The sequence below is a fragment of the Melozone crissalis genome, unplaced genomic scaffold, assembly GCF_028551555.1.
Source record: "Melozone crissalis strain CALT ecotype California unplaced genomic scaffold, PUWL_Pcris_2 ptg000007l_1, whole genome shotgun sequence".
NCBI lineage: Eukaryota > Metazoa > Chordata > Aves > Passeriformes > Passerellidae > Melozone > Melozone crissalis.
Genome location: NW_026535785.1, coordinates 20,143,075 through 20,155,975, shown reverse-complemented (window position 1 = coordinate 20,155,975; position 12,901 = coordinate 20,143,075). Strand labels below are relative to the sequence as shown.

Below are 12,901 nucleotides of genomic sequence, written 5' to 3'. Positions count from 1 at the left end.
CCCACCTCCCCATCCCAGTCAGAGGGACTGAAAGCAGGGTGTTGGGGGATGAACCAGGCTGTGCTTGGTGGTGCCCAGCATTAGGACAAGAGGCAATGGGCAGAACCTGAACAGGGAATCCCACCTGAACCTGAGGAAGAACTTCTTTCCTGTGCAGGTGCCAGGTTGCCCAGAGAGGGTGTGGAGTGTCCCTCACTGGAATTATTGCAGAGCCCTCTGGACACAACCCTGTGCCATGTGGGACCAGATGACCTACTGGGGTCCTTTCCACCCTGTGATCACCCAGTGATAGCCATCAGAAACATGAGTTGGCAAGGGCTGGATGTTTCTCACCTGCACAGCAGGGTGGTCTGGAACATCCCCGCGCACTTTGGGGAGAACTGCACTTGAAAGGCCTGCTTCTGGCCAGGAGTGATGATGCCGTGGTAGGGCTTGATGGAGAACAGTGGCAGGTCATAGATGGCGTCTGGGAAGATTTCCAGGGCGGAACCAACGCGCTTTGAGTTGCGCAGCTTCTTGGGATGGTCCTGCTCTTCAAACTGCTGCCTCTTGGAATCCTGCAGGTGCTTGGCCAGCCGCTGCAGCAGCTGCAGCTCAAAAGCCTGAGTTTCATGGTCCTGCTGCCACCCAAAACGATGCAGCAGGTTTCTGCAACGCCTTAAAGTTTCAGAGGAGAGGAAATTACCTGCAGAGAGGAGGAGGACACCTTTCAAAGACAAAATCCTGTGCTCCCAGCAGCTCTGCCTCCTGCTGCAGGTAGGTGGAAAAGAGCTGGGATGCACTTGGAGCATCTCTGGCCAAGTACTTTTAGCAGGAAATAGGGTGTCTGGGAGCAGGGTCTCTGCCTGCAGCACACACTCCTGTGCCAAAGCAGGAGAGTTGCTTTTAGACAGTGACTTTGCATTTGCCCTGGAGTGAGGAACTGCACACAGACAGTGGCTACAGGTCAGCTCACTTGTAACACCATTGTGTTTCCCAGTCTCAGACTTCTCAAAGAGTCTGAGATGTCCCTGATGTCCCCCTTCCCAGTCCTGACCCAGCACGTGGCTCTCCCCAGAGGCTGGCTCAGCTCCTTTGCAGACCAGAAGTGGCAGAGCAAGAACAGAAGGGGATGAATGGCAGATAGGGGCAAAAACTCTCCAGCTGCAGCTGGGAAGATGCTGATGAAAGTGGATGTGTGGAGAAGGATGAAAAAGCAATTCATGTTTTGGAGTGAAGTGGCAGGGTCTTCTCCCCAGGCTCTCAGCTACCAAGTGAAATGCCCTTACGTGCCAGAGCACTCCTCATCGCTGCTTCACTATCTCCAGCTTCCTCCCAGGAGTATTCCAGGGCTATCTTCCCTGTGTTGTATAGCCTGAAACTGAAAAGCAAGAAGGAGGAGTAACAAAAAATTTCCAATAAATATAAAGCAAATAGTACAGTAACATTGTCTGATGGCCTCCTGGTACCACTTTCTGCTGAAGAGAACCTTCTTCCCCAGGCAGCCCTGCCATGCTCAGACTGCTGTCCTGGGTGGCCCTAAACAGTATTTCCAAGTGTGGATGTTTAAGAGGAAAGGGCCAACATGGTGCCCAGGACATTGAAGCCAAGGGGCTTACTCTGGACTTTAGGTCTTGGTTTGACTGCAAACTTATTGTTGAGCAGATGAGGACAGGTGACATGCAGTGAGAGCAAACCCATGGCTGCTCTCAGCAGAAAGGTCTGGCAGCCCTGAGGCTCTCCTGACCACCATCTCCTGCTTGGCCTTGTGTGCATGAAAATGGGCCTGTGCTGGTTGGGGCTGGGGCAGAGTTGTGGCAAGCAGGCACTGGGCCAGCCCTGGGCAAAGGCAGCTCCCGCTCCCAGGGCCCTGCCCGGCCTCCAGCACTCACAAGGCTGTCCTTGTCTGGAAGGGCAAGGTATCCTTGAACTCAACCACGGTTGTGCTCAGTTTGAACTGGGCGTGGGCAACAACAGCACTGAGGTACACCTCAGCCTCCTGGCTGCTCTCCTCCACCACAGTGTGAGCTGGTTCCAGGACTGGCTCAACCACCTGCAAACAGAGGAGGGAGAAATCACTGAGCAGAGCCCAGAAGGTCAGGCTGAGAAGGGAATCTTCTGGCCTCCAAGATTAGCCTCATAGCGGGACTAGAAAGGACCACTGACTTTTACTTCCCTGGAAAGATGACAAAATTAGGACTGCTCTGCTACGGTAGTTGTTTCTACCCACTGATCCAAGCAGTCACTACCACAGCTGTTAATATCCCCATGGATAGCTGTGTTCCAGTCCCTGTCCTTCAACCTTGTAGAGGGACTGGCTTTTTTCCTGTCCCCTGTAAATCCAGCAGGTCTCAAAATTAGGGTTAAGTTCTCCTGCTGGAGCTTTGTGGATGGAGAACCTCAAGACTGAAGAGTTCTAGAAAGCACCTTTTCCTTCTTGTCTTAGGAGAAAGTGCTCTCCAGCTGTCATGTCCGGAGCAACAGCCACACTGCTGGGAGCTGAGTATGGGCATTTTGGGATGTGAAAGATCTCATTGGAAAAGTCTCCAACTGCAGATGTTCTGATAGAAAAGAGGATGTTTTTTAGAGGCCTTAAAATGGTCCAGAAACTCAGGAAGAACCTTCACCCAAGATGAGTGTGTTTGGCAATAATGACAATAAAAGCAAGGGTCTCTGGAGATGATCCTTCTCTGGACTCCTCCATAGAGTCATGCAGTGCCTGGGCTACTTCGTGATGAGATACCCCACACAATACAGAGACTATAACCAAATTCTCTGGTATCCATGCAGACAAAACTTGGAGCTCACCAGCATATGCAGGAGAAGTATATTTCTCTCCACTTTAAAAGAAGAGACAGAGTGCAACAGACTTAACTCCTTGTTTGTGAAAAGGCACCAAATGAGATGAAGAGATTTCTAACACCATAAAATGGGATAAAATCATAAAATATTGTCTCCCATTCAACATGGGCTGCAACACTTGTGCTTGTGGCACAGACTGATAGTTTGTGTGTGGCTAAAGGTCTCTTGTCCAAAGGCTTCCCCCTCTTGTGTGAGTGTATCCAGTCACTGTGCATCCACCTCTCCCCTGGAATGCACTGCTGCTGAGCCTCATGGCTGTGCAGTGTCCAGAGGAAGCAGGAGCTGCACAGCCAGCAGTGATGCTGTTATGGTGGTTCTTTTAGTAAAAGCTGGGTTGCCTTTTTTTGCCCTTTTTCTTCTTACCTTCTCTTTTTTAGGCCACCTGGCTGCTGGGTCTTTCCACGTGGTATCCTTCAACGTCACAGTGCGCATTTGGTCGTCCCAGTCTAGAACCTTCCTTGGTGGCAGCTCAAAGTTGATCTTGGTCACCTTACATTTCACAAGGTGCCTTCTGAAGGTGACTGGGACATCTGATCTCAAGATCACTGTGATGCCCTTGGCACAGCCAGGATGGAGGTGTCCCACCTAGGGAGAATCAGGGAAACAGTCAAGACTTCCAAACTGGAAGCACTGCCAAGGGCAGGACTGACAGCAAAAGCAACTGATGTGGTGAACAGCTGTGCCAGAAATCTGCACCTCAGAGTGGATTTATGTGAAATTTGACAGACAAAAGTAAGAACAAAAGGTGGCACCTCCCAAAATATGAAGCCTTGTCTGCAAGGCTGGCAGCCTTGGCCCAGCCAAGCCAGGGACTGCATCTCCTACATGGCACTGGAACGGGCTATCAGTGGCATGTGAGGACTCCCTGCCCTGCCTGCTCTTGGGAGCACCAGGGCAGGGCGTGAGCAATGGGGAGAGGCAGAGCAGTGCACGCTCACCTTGGGGGAGAACTGGAATGGGGCGTCTGCATCCCACTCAAAGCGCATGGCCTGCGTAAGGGTGCGGTTGGTGATGGTGAAGGTCCTGCGGCAGCGCTTCCCGACAGGACAGTGCCCAAACTCGATGTGGTTCACTCTGACAGCTGTAAAGGAGGAGAGCAAGGCATGTCAGCATGCAGGGAGCTCCACCTGCCCCCCTCAGGTGCACAGACACCTGCACGTTCAATGCTGCCTTGCTCCAAGCCTTCCTCCCTCTGGAGGGAGTTCCCCAGGCAGTTCCCCATCCCACCACTTCCAGGGAAACACCCTGACACATCCTTAAGCCAGCGACATGCAGCACAGCACACACTGCTCTGCATGCATGGCTGCCACGCCCACAAGCCACCAAGTCCCGCGGGTGACAGCCCAGGCCTGGCTAGAGGGAGGACACACGTGATCAGACATTGTCCTCCTCCTTGCTCCACCTTGGCAGCCTCTCCTCTCTTACCATCAATGATGTCTTTCCTCAGACTGCTCTTAGCATTCCTCTCCTGGGTGTCTTCCTTTAATCCATCGAGGGTGAATTCGTCGTTGTGGCCTTCACCCACCAGCTCAACCAGGGTCATGCAGATGTCCCCCACTACCAGAGCAATCTTCCCTTCCACACGTTGAGCCAGGGTGGGTTTGAAAATGACCTTAAACTGTGCCGATTGCCCATGACGCAGAAGGATGAAAGTCTGCTTTGGGGGCTTGGTCTCTGCACAGCGATGAAATCAGAGTTAAGTGATACAGCTGTACAGAGGAAATATTTCCATAGGATAAATGAGGAATAAGAGGTTGAAACCAGCTGCCTTCTAAGCACAGGTTCTACCCACAGTGGTTCCAGACCCTCTTGCTATGTTCACAAGCCTGCCACCTCCAGACACAGCACCACTTAAGCAGCTTAACCTCGGGCTGATGCCCAGGCCTCATTCCACCTGCTTCCAGCCAGCTCCAGCCATATGTAAAGCTCAGCCAAAGAGTGCTTTTGGCTTCTGCTGGCTGGCTGTGTGCTCAAGGGCTGTGTCTGTTCAGGTTGGTACCTTCCTACATGAAGCAAACACCTTAGAGGGCCCACTGAGGTAGTGACAGTCTCCCACAACTCAACCCACCATGTCTAGAAGAACTGAACAACTTCCTACAACTTGCTAGGAGGAGACCCTGCAAAACGTCCCCAGGAAAAGCCTGGGGGACAGAGAGCCCAAAGAATGAAACTAACATCTGGCTGCTGCTCAGAGAAGCCAAGAGCAGGGCTCTTTTTTCATTTTCCCTCTGTGCATGATCACACTTCATGGTTAATGAATTTACCGTTTCTGACGGAGTCCTCTTCCATATCTCCAGTGAGGACTGTCTTGAATGTGAAGGCCCTGCCTTTCAAGGAGAACGCTCCGTGCTCATCCTCCAGCTGTAACATAAACTGAGAAAAGAGAAGCCAGAGCACAATGATGCTGGTGTGAGTACAGGATGGCACAGGGACTGACACCACAGTGCTGCTGGTCCCACACGGCAGCCTGGCACCTCTCCCACTACAAACAGCACTGAGCGCAAAAGTGAAGTCAAACCAGCTGAGAAGAAAGGGCGTTCAGAGGCATCTGGATAGAGCCCACACAGAACCAAACCGGACAGAAAGTAAGGGGCAGAATGTAATTAAACCCCAACTAAGTTTCCCTCAAATGTAGTAAATGGGATCAAATACAATCTAATGGAACTGGGAAACCACACATGTCCATGAGAACAAAAGGTGACCTGAGAGATGGGGGAAAATACTCCACCACCTTTCTTGTGTTCAACTGAAAGAAAAAAGACTGGATGGAAAATTTTCAAAAACTCTCTTTTTGAAGAACAGATGTCAGTCACTTGCTTAAAAAGAATTTCTGACACCTCTTCCCAGGTCTGCCATGTTTTTTGGGACCCTTCCCCTGTGCCACAAGCACTTGTTCCCAAACCTTCCTTGAGCAGGTCCTCCTCACCTTGACAGATTTGGTGCCACTGTTACGGAGGACCAGGGGGAGCATCTCTGAATGCTCCAGCTGGAGCCTCTTGAAGCGCAGCACGGCCGTTCCCCTCTTGCTGCGAACATTTGGGCGCACAACTGTCACCGGCAGCTCCTGCCCCTTCCCACTGATGGTGAAGGTCAGGATTTGGGGTTGAATTTCCACAGAGCTGCAGGAGAGGTGCAGAAACAATTTCAGCTGGCACTAACCCATTTCACACTGGGCAAGTGAAGCACCAAGGGCCACCCACAGTGTTTTCCCTGCCTGGTGGTCCTGGTGCTGCTGGGGGGCTCCCACAACACAGCCCCCCAGCAGCCTCTTCCCAACCCACTCAGGGCCATTCACTAGAGGAATCTGCTCCAAAGAGCCAGAGCCTTCCACAACAGCAGTTAAAAATAATTTCACTTAATTGAATCATGCAGTGCAGCAGGTAAATAAGGAGGCACCAGATGAGATATGGCAAATCCCCTGGCTGCAGTGAGATGAGACTTACGCAACAAGCAAAAGCACAGCACAAAAGCAGTACAAAAGCAACAAGGCAAAAATAAATCATCGTCACCATCAGCAAAGATCGTTTCCAAGAACAGTAAAAAAGCAATTCCTTATTAGCAGTTAGGCTTGTCTTGTTGTGATTCAGCCACTAAATTGCTGAGGAAGGACAGGTCAAAGCCCCAGTTCACAGGTCCCAGGGCAGAGGAACTGCGTTCCTCTTTCATACCAGCTCCAATCAATCACATAAAAAAGCTTAATGAATGCCAGTGAGTCACAGAGGATCACTTAATTTTACAGAAACAAAGAGGAAAATGTGACTACTGACTTACTGGCACATCTAAACCTTTGTCCATGGAAACGCCCAGGTCAGCTGCAGCACATCTCAGTAACTTCAAATTGACTACCTAATATTTCCTTGTCTTGATAGTTCTTCATACAGAATAAACTATCAGCCTCATTTTTCTACTCTAAGAGTTACTCCCGGATCATCTCATGCCAAGTACTCTGCCTAAGGCTACTGGAAGCATTAGAGCTAACAAGAGGCCTGTTCCTTCCCAGTGGAGAGGCAGCTGTCAGTGAGGCCTGCCCCAGTATTTCACAGGGTCAGTTACCCTTTGGGGATGACAAGGGAAGCCTTGAAGGTGCAGTCGTAGCTCTGCTTGTCTGGCGGGGTGAAGGTCACCGTAGCAATGGCAGAGGATGAGCCACGAATGGACATCTTGATAGGATCCAGATTGAAAATATTGTTGATAGGGATTTGTTCCTTGGGGGAACCCGGAGAGCAGCGTTAGGAGAAAACACCTTTCAACATGACACAGTTTTAGTCATCAATGCATCACTGAGAACAGCCCCAGACATTGTGTCTTCCTTCCTCCTTCCCTGGGCAGGCTCCCTCCCTCCCAGGGAATGCTGACCTTGTGCTAAAGCATTGTGTGTTTGGAGTGCTGGCAGCTGCCCCAGCCTATATGGGAGGTGGGCACTGCGTGAAAGCCCCTGTAAACAACTCAGAACTGGCCTTCAAAGAGAAGGAAAAGCCAGGGAGCCTGAGGAAATGCTCTGCTTTGAGCCCTGGCATGTCAGCTCATGACAGCCCCTCTCTGCGTGTGCTTCCAGGAGAGGTTCAGAAGGATTCACTTCTCCCACTGAAGACCCAGAGGTGTGAGCCAAAACCTTGCCCAAGACATGCAGAATTCCACACAACTGTTCCCTGGCTCTGCTGCTCTCCCCTGCAGTTTGACCTGCACTGAGCTACACTAGTGTGGGCCACAGGAAGCAATGCATTTGGAGAACAAAACAGGCTCTCACCCGGCCCTTAGAGGGCAACCACCACCTTGGCCTCCTGCTCTTACCTCTCCAGGCAGGATGGAGAGGGCCACGTCACATGGCAGACGGCCTGCATTGCAAATTCTGAAATGAGCTTCTGCCTCCTGCCCAACCAGAACCTTGTTGAAAACGAATCTGTTCTCATCTCTGACGAACAGGCCCATGCCTTCCAGCGACTGCAGCTTGTACTCAAGGTCGGTGCTGCTGCAGATCGGGTAGTCCTTGAAGACTGACGTGACATCCTGAACGAGTGCTGTGGACAGAGCAGAGGGATGAGCACAGAGAAGCCTCCCTGAGCAGAGGGATGAGCACGGAGGGGCCTCCCTTATGAATTTGTCTAGACCCTGCTGGCCTCTCAGAAGCCTTGATAAGCCCTTTCTGCCTGGGTGATTGCTAAACCCAGCCTTGGGTGGGGGAGCTGGCTGTGAGGATGGAACTCAGTCAACCTCAGTCTTAGAGAGCATTGCTTTCCTTTTATCCTTCCATGCATCCCTCTCAGCCTGGGAGGGATGAGTGAAGTGGTGGACTTGAAGAGGGCTGGAACCTCTGAGGATTTTAAGGTGGGACACCAGGGCTAGCATGCCTCTCTATCCAAGCAGCAAGTTTAGGTGCTGCTCAGCAGCAGGTGTGACCAAGGGCACTGTGGGCAGTAGGTACCTGGGAGGCAGGACTCGACAACCAGGGTGAAGGGAATGCCGAGGGGGTTGTCCTTGGGGTCTCTGCCCATGATGTCGATGTAGAGCTGCTGCTCACAGGTCCCCTCCTGCCCTGCGAGGCACTCCACTTTGATCACCTGCAGGCCACACGGACGGATGGAGCCACAGCAGGGGGACACCGTGAACGCGCCAAGATTGAGGTGACTCTGCAGAAAAAGTTCCAGAGGAGGCTGATGGCTAACAGCTGTGCCTTGAGCACCCCAGCAAAGAGTATGTCCTGCCGTGGCCTCCAGCTGGGCCCAAGCACCCAGTCACAGGGCAGGGAAGGATGACTTCATGGCCCAATGGCAGCCCCAGGCTGGGAGCAACAAGCCAAGAGGAGCTGCAAGCCTGTCCCAAGTGGCAGAGAGAAAGGAGTTTGAATCTAAAGAATGAAGGTGGTAGCTTTGATCCTTCAACCTCCAGAGGTAACACCAGAGGCCTGAAATAGCTCTGAGAAATGATAGGAGAGAGGTAGGGGACTGGGAAGAAGAAAAAGTGATGTTGTCTGAGCTCTGTGGACTGGGAGTTCAGTGGGGGATGTTTTTGCTTCTGAGGTGTTCACAGACCTATGCTGGCTAGCAGCTACCAAACACAGGACCTGCTCCCCTCTGTTGACCCCACAACTCCAGGTCAGAGCCAGACTACAGGACTGTCAGTGGGACTGAGCAGATACTGGTCTTGCAGACCACGTCCCACCCTGTGGCAATGAGCCCCAGCCTGGGCACAGCAGCGTCTTCTCACATCCCCTGCAGCAGCACTGCTGGGCAGCAGGAGTTACCCACCGGTGTTGAGAAGCTTGATTCCTTTCCTGTCGAGCGCTTTGTAGCTGATGGAGCAGATTTCCTTTGCTTTGAACTGAGGGGAGAAAGCAGAGGTATCTGTCATGCTGAGCTCCTGTGCCTCAAAGGCCAAAGCTGGCCTTCCTCCTCACAGAGGAAAGCCTTCCTGCTCCTTATGGCTCGCAGAGAGCAGCCAGCAGCTCCCATTGCTGGACTGAGCAGCTCTATCACCAGCTTTGTACTACACATGGGGATACTGAGGTGTGGTTTGCTCCCTCTCCCCAAGCCAGGGATGCAAATGGACGATAGCCCAGGTCTCCTGGCTGCCTGCCACATACCAGCTGTGGAGTGCTGCCTCTTCAGACAGGAAGGGTGGTGCAGGGCTTCTCATACCTTTTGCTTTCCAACGCACATGCAAGCATGGGTGTTTGGCGGATGCAGAACTGGAAATTGGCCATGCCTATGTTCTTCAGCACAACACTCCGGGTCTTCCTGGTGCCCACGATCATGGCTCCGAAGTCCGTGGGTGAGGCAGGCACAATGCTGTACTTGCTGTACTCCGCTTCGGCCGACACCCTCACTGGGATGTTGGCAACAGCCGGGCGTCCTCGACCTGGGCTGGCATCTGCCACCTGTGTCCACAGGAAGGGCTTGGTAAACAATAAAGAGGCCAGCCAGATTCTCAGCTCCACTTAAGAAGCCTCGCAAATGGTGTTGAAAGACTTTGTTTGTGTATGTAGGAGAGAGGATTCTCCAGTTAAAGGCCTCCTTCCATTAGACATCTAGCTTGTTTACACTCCCAAAACACCGTGTGATAACACAGCCTGGCCCAGGCGGCTCACCTGGCAGTACAGGATGGGATTGTTCTTGAGGACCATTTCACTGGTGGGGTGGAAGAGCATCTCAACCTTCTCACCAGGCCGGGATGCAATCAGCACGCCTGACTGAGGCTCAACAGTGAAGTGGGATGTCAAGTCTTGCATCTTGGGACCTGCACCCTTCAGCGTGAAACTGGGGAGAAAGGGAAGGAATGGAGATCTCTGCAGTTAAAAGTACAGGTGCCACCAGCACAGCCAGGACTTTGCATAGGACTAGAAAAAAAAGGGAGAGTCCAGTTCTGGGAATCCTGGATCTTGACAGAGAGTGCAGACAATCACAAGATTACTGCAAGAAACCTTGAGACTGAAATTTTTCATTCACTCCTTTACAGAGTCTCAGAAAGAGAAAGGAGGGGACCACCAAAACAAGGCAATGAATCTCAGCATTTCAGTGGCTGAAATTTCTGGGGCTCTCCTTTGGGCTCCAGCTGAGCTGTGAAGAACTGCTGGTTTGTGGCTGAATTCTCTGGTAATACAATTGAGATCAGAGAGCCCAAGTTTTGTATTTACCATCAGGTAGCCAGCATGGAAACAGGATCTAGCCATTGACAGAGGGAGAATGAAGGTCTGGGAAATGCTCACTACCAGGCAGCTGGACTCACCTGTACTCAATGTTGTATACCCCTTTGTTCTGTAGACTCAGGACTTTCTTCACTTTATCCAGGACATTAATGGTTCCAAATTCCAAGCTTCCATCTGCACCTGCAGAAAACCCACAGAGTGAGGTCAAACACAGTATTTGTGAGCTGCTGCAGAATACACGAAGTCACAAGCAACATGGAGGTCTCGGCACAAAACCCTTTTCAGCAAGATCCCATTCTTGAAAGTGTTTTCCAGCTACTTGTCTGCCCTTTCTCTTCTTACTCAAAATATCTGCAGGCTTAGTAGCTAAAGAGTTCGCCTTCCATTTCCTCGCTCCCAAGCACAAATCCAATTCCTTTAAATGCTGTGCTGAGTCTGTGGGCATTGCCAACTGCCTGTTTACATCACTGTTGTTTCAAAGCCCCCAAATCCAATCTGCACATGAAACTGCACACTTCAGTTCAGAGGGGAGAGCCTTAAGGCTGTCAGAGTCCTGACAATGCTTTATTCCACGCAGCTTGCAGAGTATGTGCTTTAGGTATCCACGCCTTCCTTGCATGCTGTCCCATCCCATCCCATCCCATCCCATCCAATCCCATCCCATCCCATCAAGTGCTTTGGCTGCCCACCTCCCAAGGTAATGCAGTGCACCTGGACTGCTTTGTTTGGGAGGCATCCACTGACCTTCAGGCATGTCAATGCTCAGAGAAACTTCATAGACCTCTGCAGAGATTTTGATGTTTTCAGCCTGAAAATTCCCCAGGATGTTTTCTGTATCTGAAACCTGAGGCAGCAAGAAACAAACACTGTTCAGATTATTCTTTTGGTAGACAGCCTGAAAGTCCTTGTCTCTGCTGGCTGCTTCCCCTATGACCTTCCTGGCTTCACAAACGTTGGTGGACTCCCAAGCTTTGCTAACCTGTTCCTCTCAGGGGCTGCCCCAGTGGGATTCAGCTGCAGTAAAAACCCCTATCAGCCCAACTCTGCACTCCTGTAGCAGGGAATGCTGCTGCTAAAGCATCCTTGAGAGGCACAGGGGTGTAAGAACAACCACAAGAAGTGTGAGGTGTCTCAGAGCAGGTGGCATTGATAACCCTCTCCAATCACCTAGCACCCTGTCTGAAATGCAGCCCCTAAACCATGGGGAACAAAATCCCAGGGCGAGAGTTTGTTGCACTATGCAAGGGCTTCAGACAAAGTCCAGGAGGAACGTAGAGATCACGCTGCAGTCCGTACCACCAAACAACAACCTTCAACCATTCACAGGGACAGGGTGGTTGTGGTACAGGCTCAGGATGCAGTGTCTGCTTATCTGGGGCGATGTGGATGCACTACATGGTCTGGCAAATGCTGTGCAGAGGCAGAAGTTGGGGTCACAGCACCCTTGTGTCTGGCAGGTGCAGCTCTTTGTGACTCTGTCCCTAGGAGCACATGGCTGCTCACTGTGCCCTGCTCTGCCAGGCAGAGCACAGTCCCTCTCACCTCTAGTCGCAGGATCTTCTCAATGCTGCCAATGCGCTCAGCCTTGAAATGCAGTGTCACTTGAAACTCTGAGTGGGGATCAAGGATGCCATTATCTTGTGACAAGGAGAAGTCCTCAACAAGGCCACCCAGCCCACGGAGCTGCCAGGCCATGGGCAGTAGGGTGTTGTTTTTCAGGACCAAGGTCCTGCTGTCAGCCCTGCAGAGACAGGAAGGCACTTGGCATCAGCTGCCGGATGGTCACACCAGCCTCGCCACTGAACGCAACTTGGAGCAGCTCCATCCATGCCCCGGAAACCAGAGTCAAACGTTTTCTCTTTGTCACCACTCTTAGAGTGCTTGTGGGATGACTGACCTGTGCAGAAGCAGCTTGTCAAAAGACAGCTGCAGGGGGCTGACCTCCAGCTTCATGTCCACCCCATGGCAGCATAGGCTGAAGACCACTGGCTCCGGGTTCTTCCTAATGCTGCAGATGAGCTTGTCTTCCAGGAAGCCAGGGGAGGTGGGGTATGCCCAAATGGTCAGCTCCTGGACATGGCCCACAGAAGAAACCAAAGGAGCTCTGAGTGTGAGCAGGAGGAGCAGCCCCTGGGCACTTCAGCGGTGCCTGCTCTACCTGCCCTTCTCCTACCTTCCTCTCCTTTGGTTTCAGGGTCATGCGGCGAGGGTCCGCAACGAAGGTCCTTGTTTTCCAATCTTTCTCAAAAGAGAAGTGGACCTCTATGACCATGGGGGAGTTGTTGAGGATGGTTAGCTTCTCTGAGTTGCCGGGACAGTTCTGGGCCTCGTACCTGTCCACAAAAGGGGAAAAGGCTGCAGAGGAGACTGTTGCCTTTGCCACACACCGAGGAGAGCACCGTGTGCACCCGAGGAAGC

The 12,901-nt window shown here is 51.9% G+C and overlaps 1 protein-coding gene across 1 annotated transcript in view; it reads right to left on the bottom strand.

Annotated features, from left to right (window-relative positions):
- The window catches only part of LOC128951060 (hydrocephalus-inducing protein-like), an 80,430-nt gene that overhangs the window by 2,153 nt on the left and 65,376 nt on the right, over positions 1 to 12,901 (bottom strand). Inside the window, exons 40-58 of the mRNA XM_054296216.1 lie at positions 12,657 to 12,816; positions 12,381 to 12,553; positions 12,026 to 12,224; positions 11,228 to 11,327; positions 10,564 to 10,663; positions 9,926 to 10,094; positions 9,477 to 9,715; positions 9,046 to 9,159; positions 8,264 to 8,574; positions 7,633 to 7,859; positions 6,895 to 7,046; positions 5,768 to 5,960; positions 5,106 to 5,214; positions 4,267 to 4,515; positions 3,780 to 3,922; positions 3,205 to 3,426; positions 1,872 to 2,032; positions 1,269 to 1,360; positions 334 to 685 (exon numbers count right to left, since the gene is read on the bottom strand). Of these exons, the coding sequence (XP_054152191.1) occupies positions 334 to 685; positions 1,269 to 1,360; positions 1,872 to 2,032; positions 3,205 to 3,426; positions 3,780 to 3,922; positions 4,267 to 4,515; positions 5,106 to 5,214; positions 5,768 to 5,960; positions 6,895 to 7,046; positions 7,633 to 7,859; positions 8,264 to 8,574; positions 9,046 to 9,159; positions 9,477 to 9,715; positions 9,926 to 10,094; positions 10,564 to 10,663; positions 11,228 to 11,327; positions 12,026 to 12,224; positions 12,381 to 12,553; positions 12,657 to 12,816 (3,465 nt within the window). The remainder of the gene's footprint in view (positions 1 to 333; positions 686 to 1,268; positions 1,361 to 1,871; positions 2,033 to 3,204; positions 3,427 to 3,779; positions 3,923 to 4,266; positions 4,516 to 5,105; positions 5,215 to 5,767; positions 5,961 to 6,894; positions 7,047 to 7,632; positions 7,860 to 8,263; positions 8,575 to 9,045; positions 9,160 to 9,476; positions 9,716 to 9,925; positions 10,095 to 10,563; positions 10,664 to 11,227; positions 11,328 to 12,025; positions 12,225 to 12,380; positions 12,554 to 12,656; positions 12,817 to 12,901) is intronic.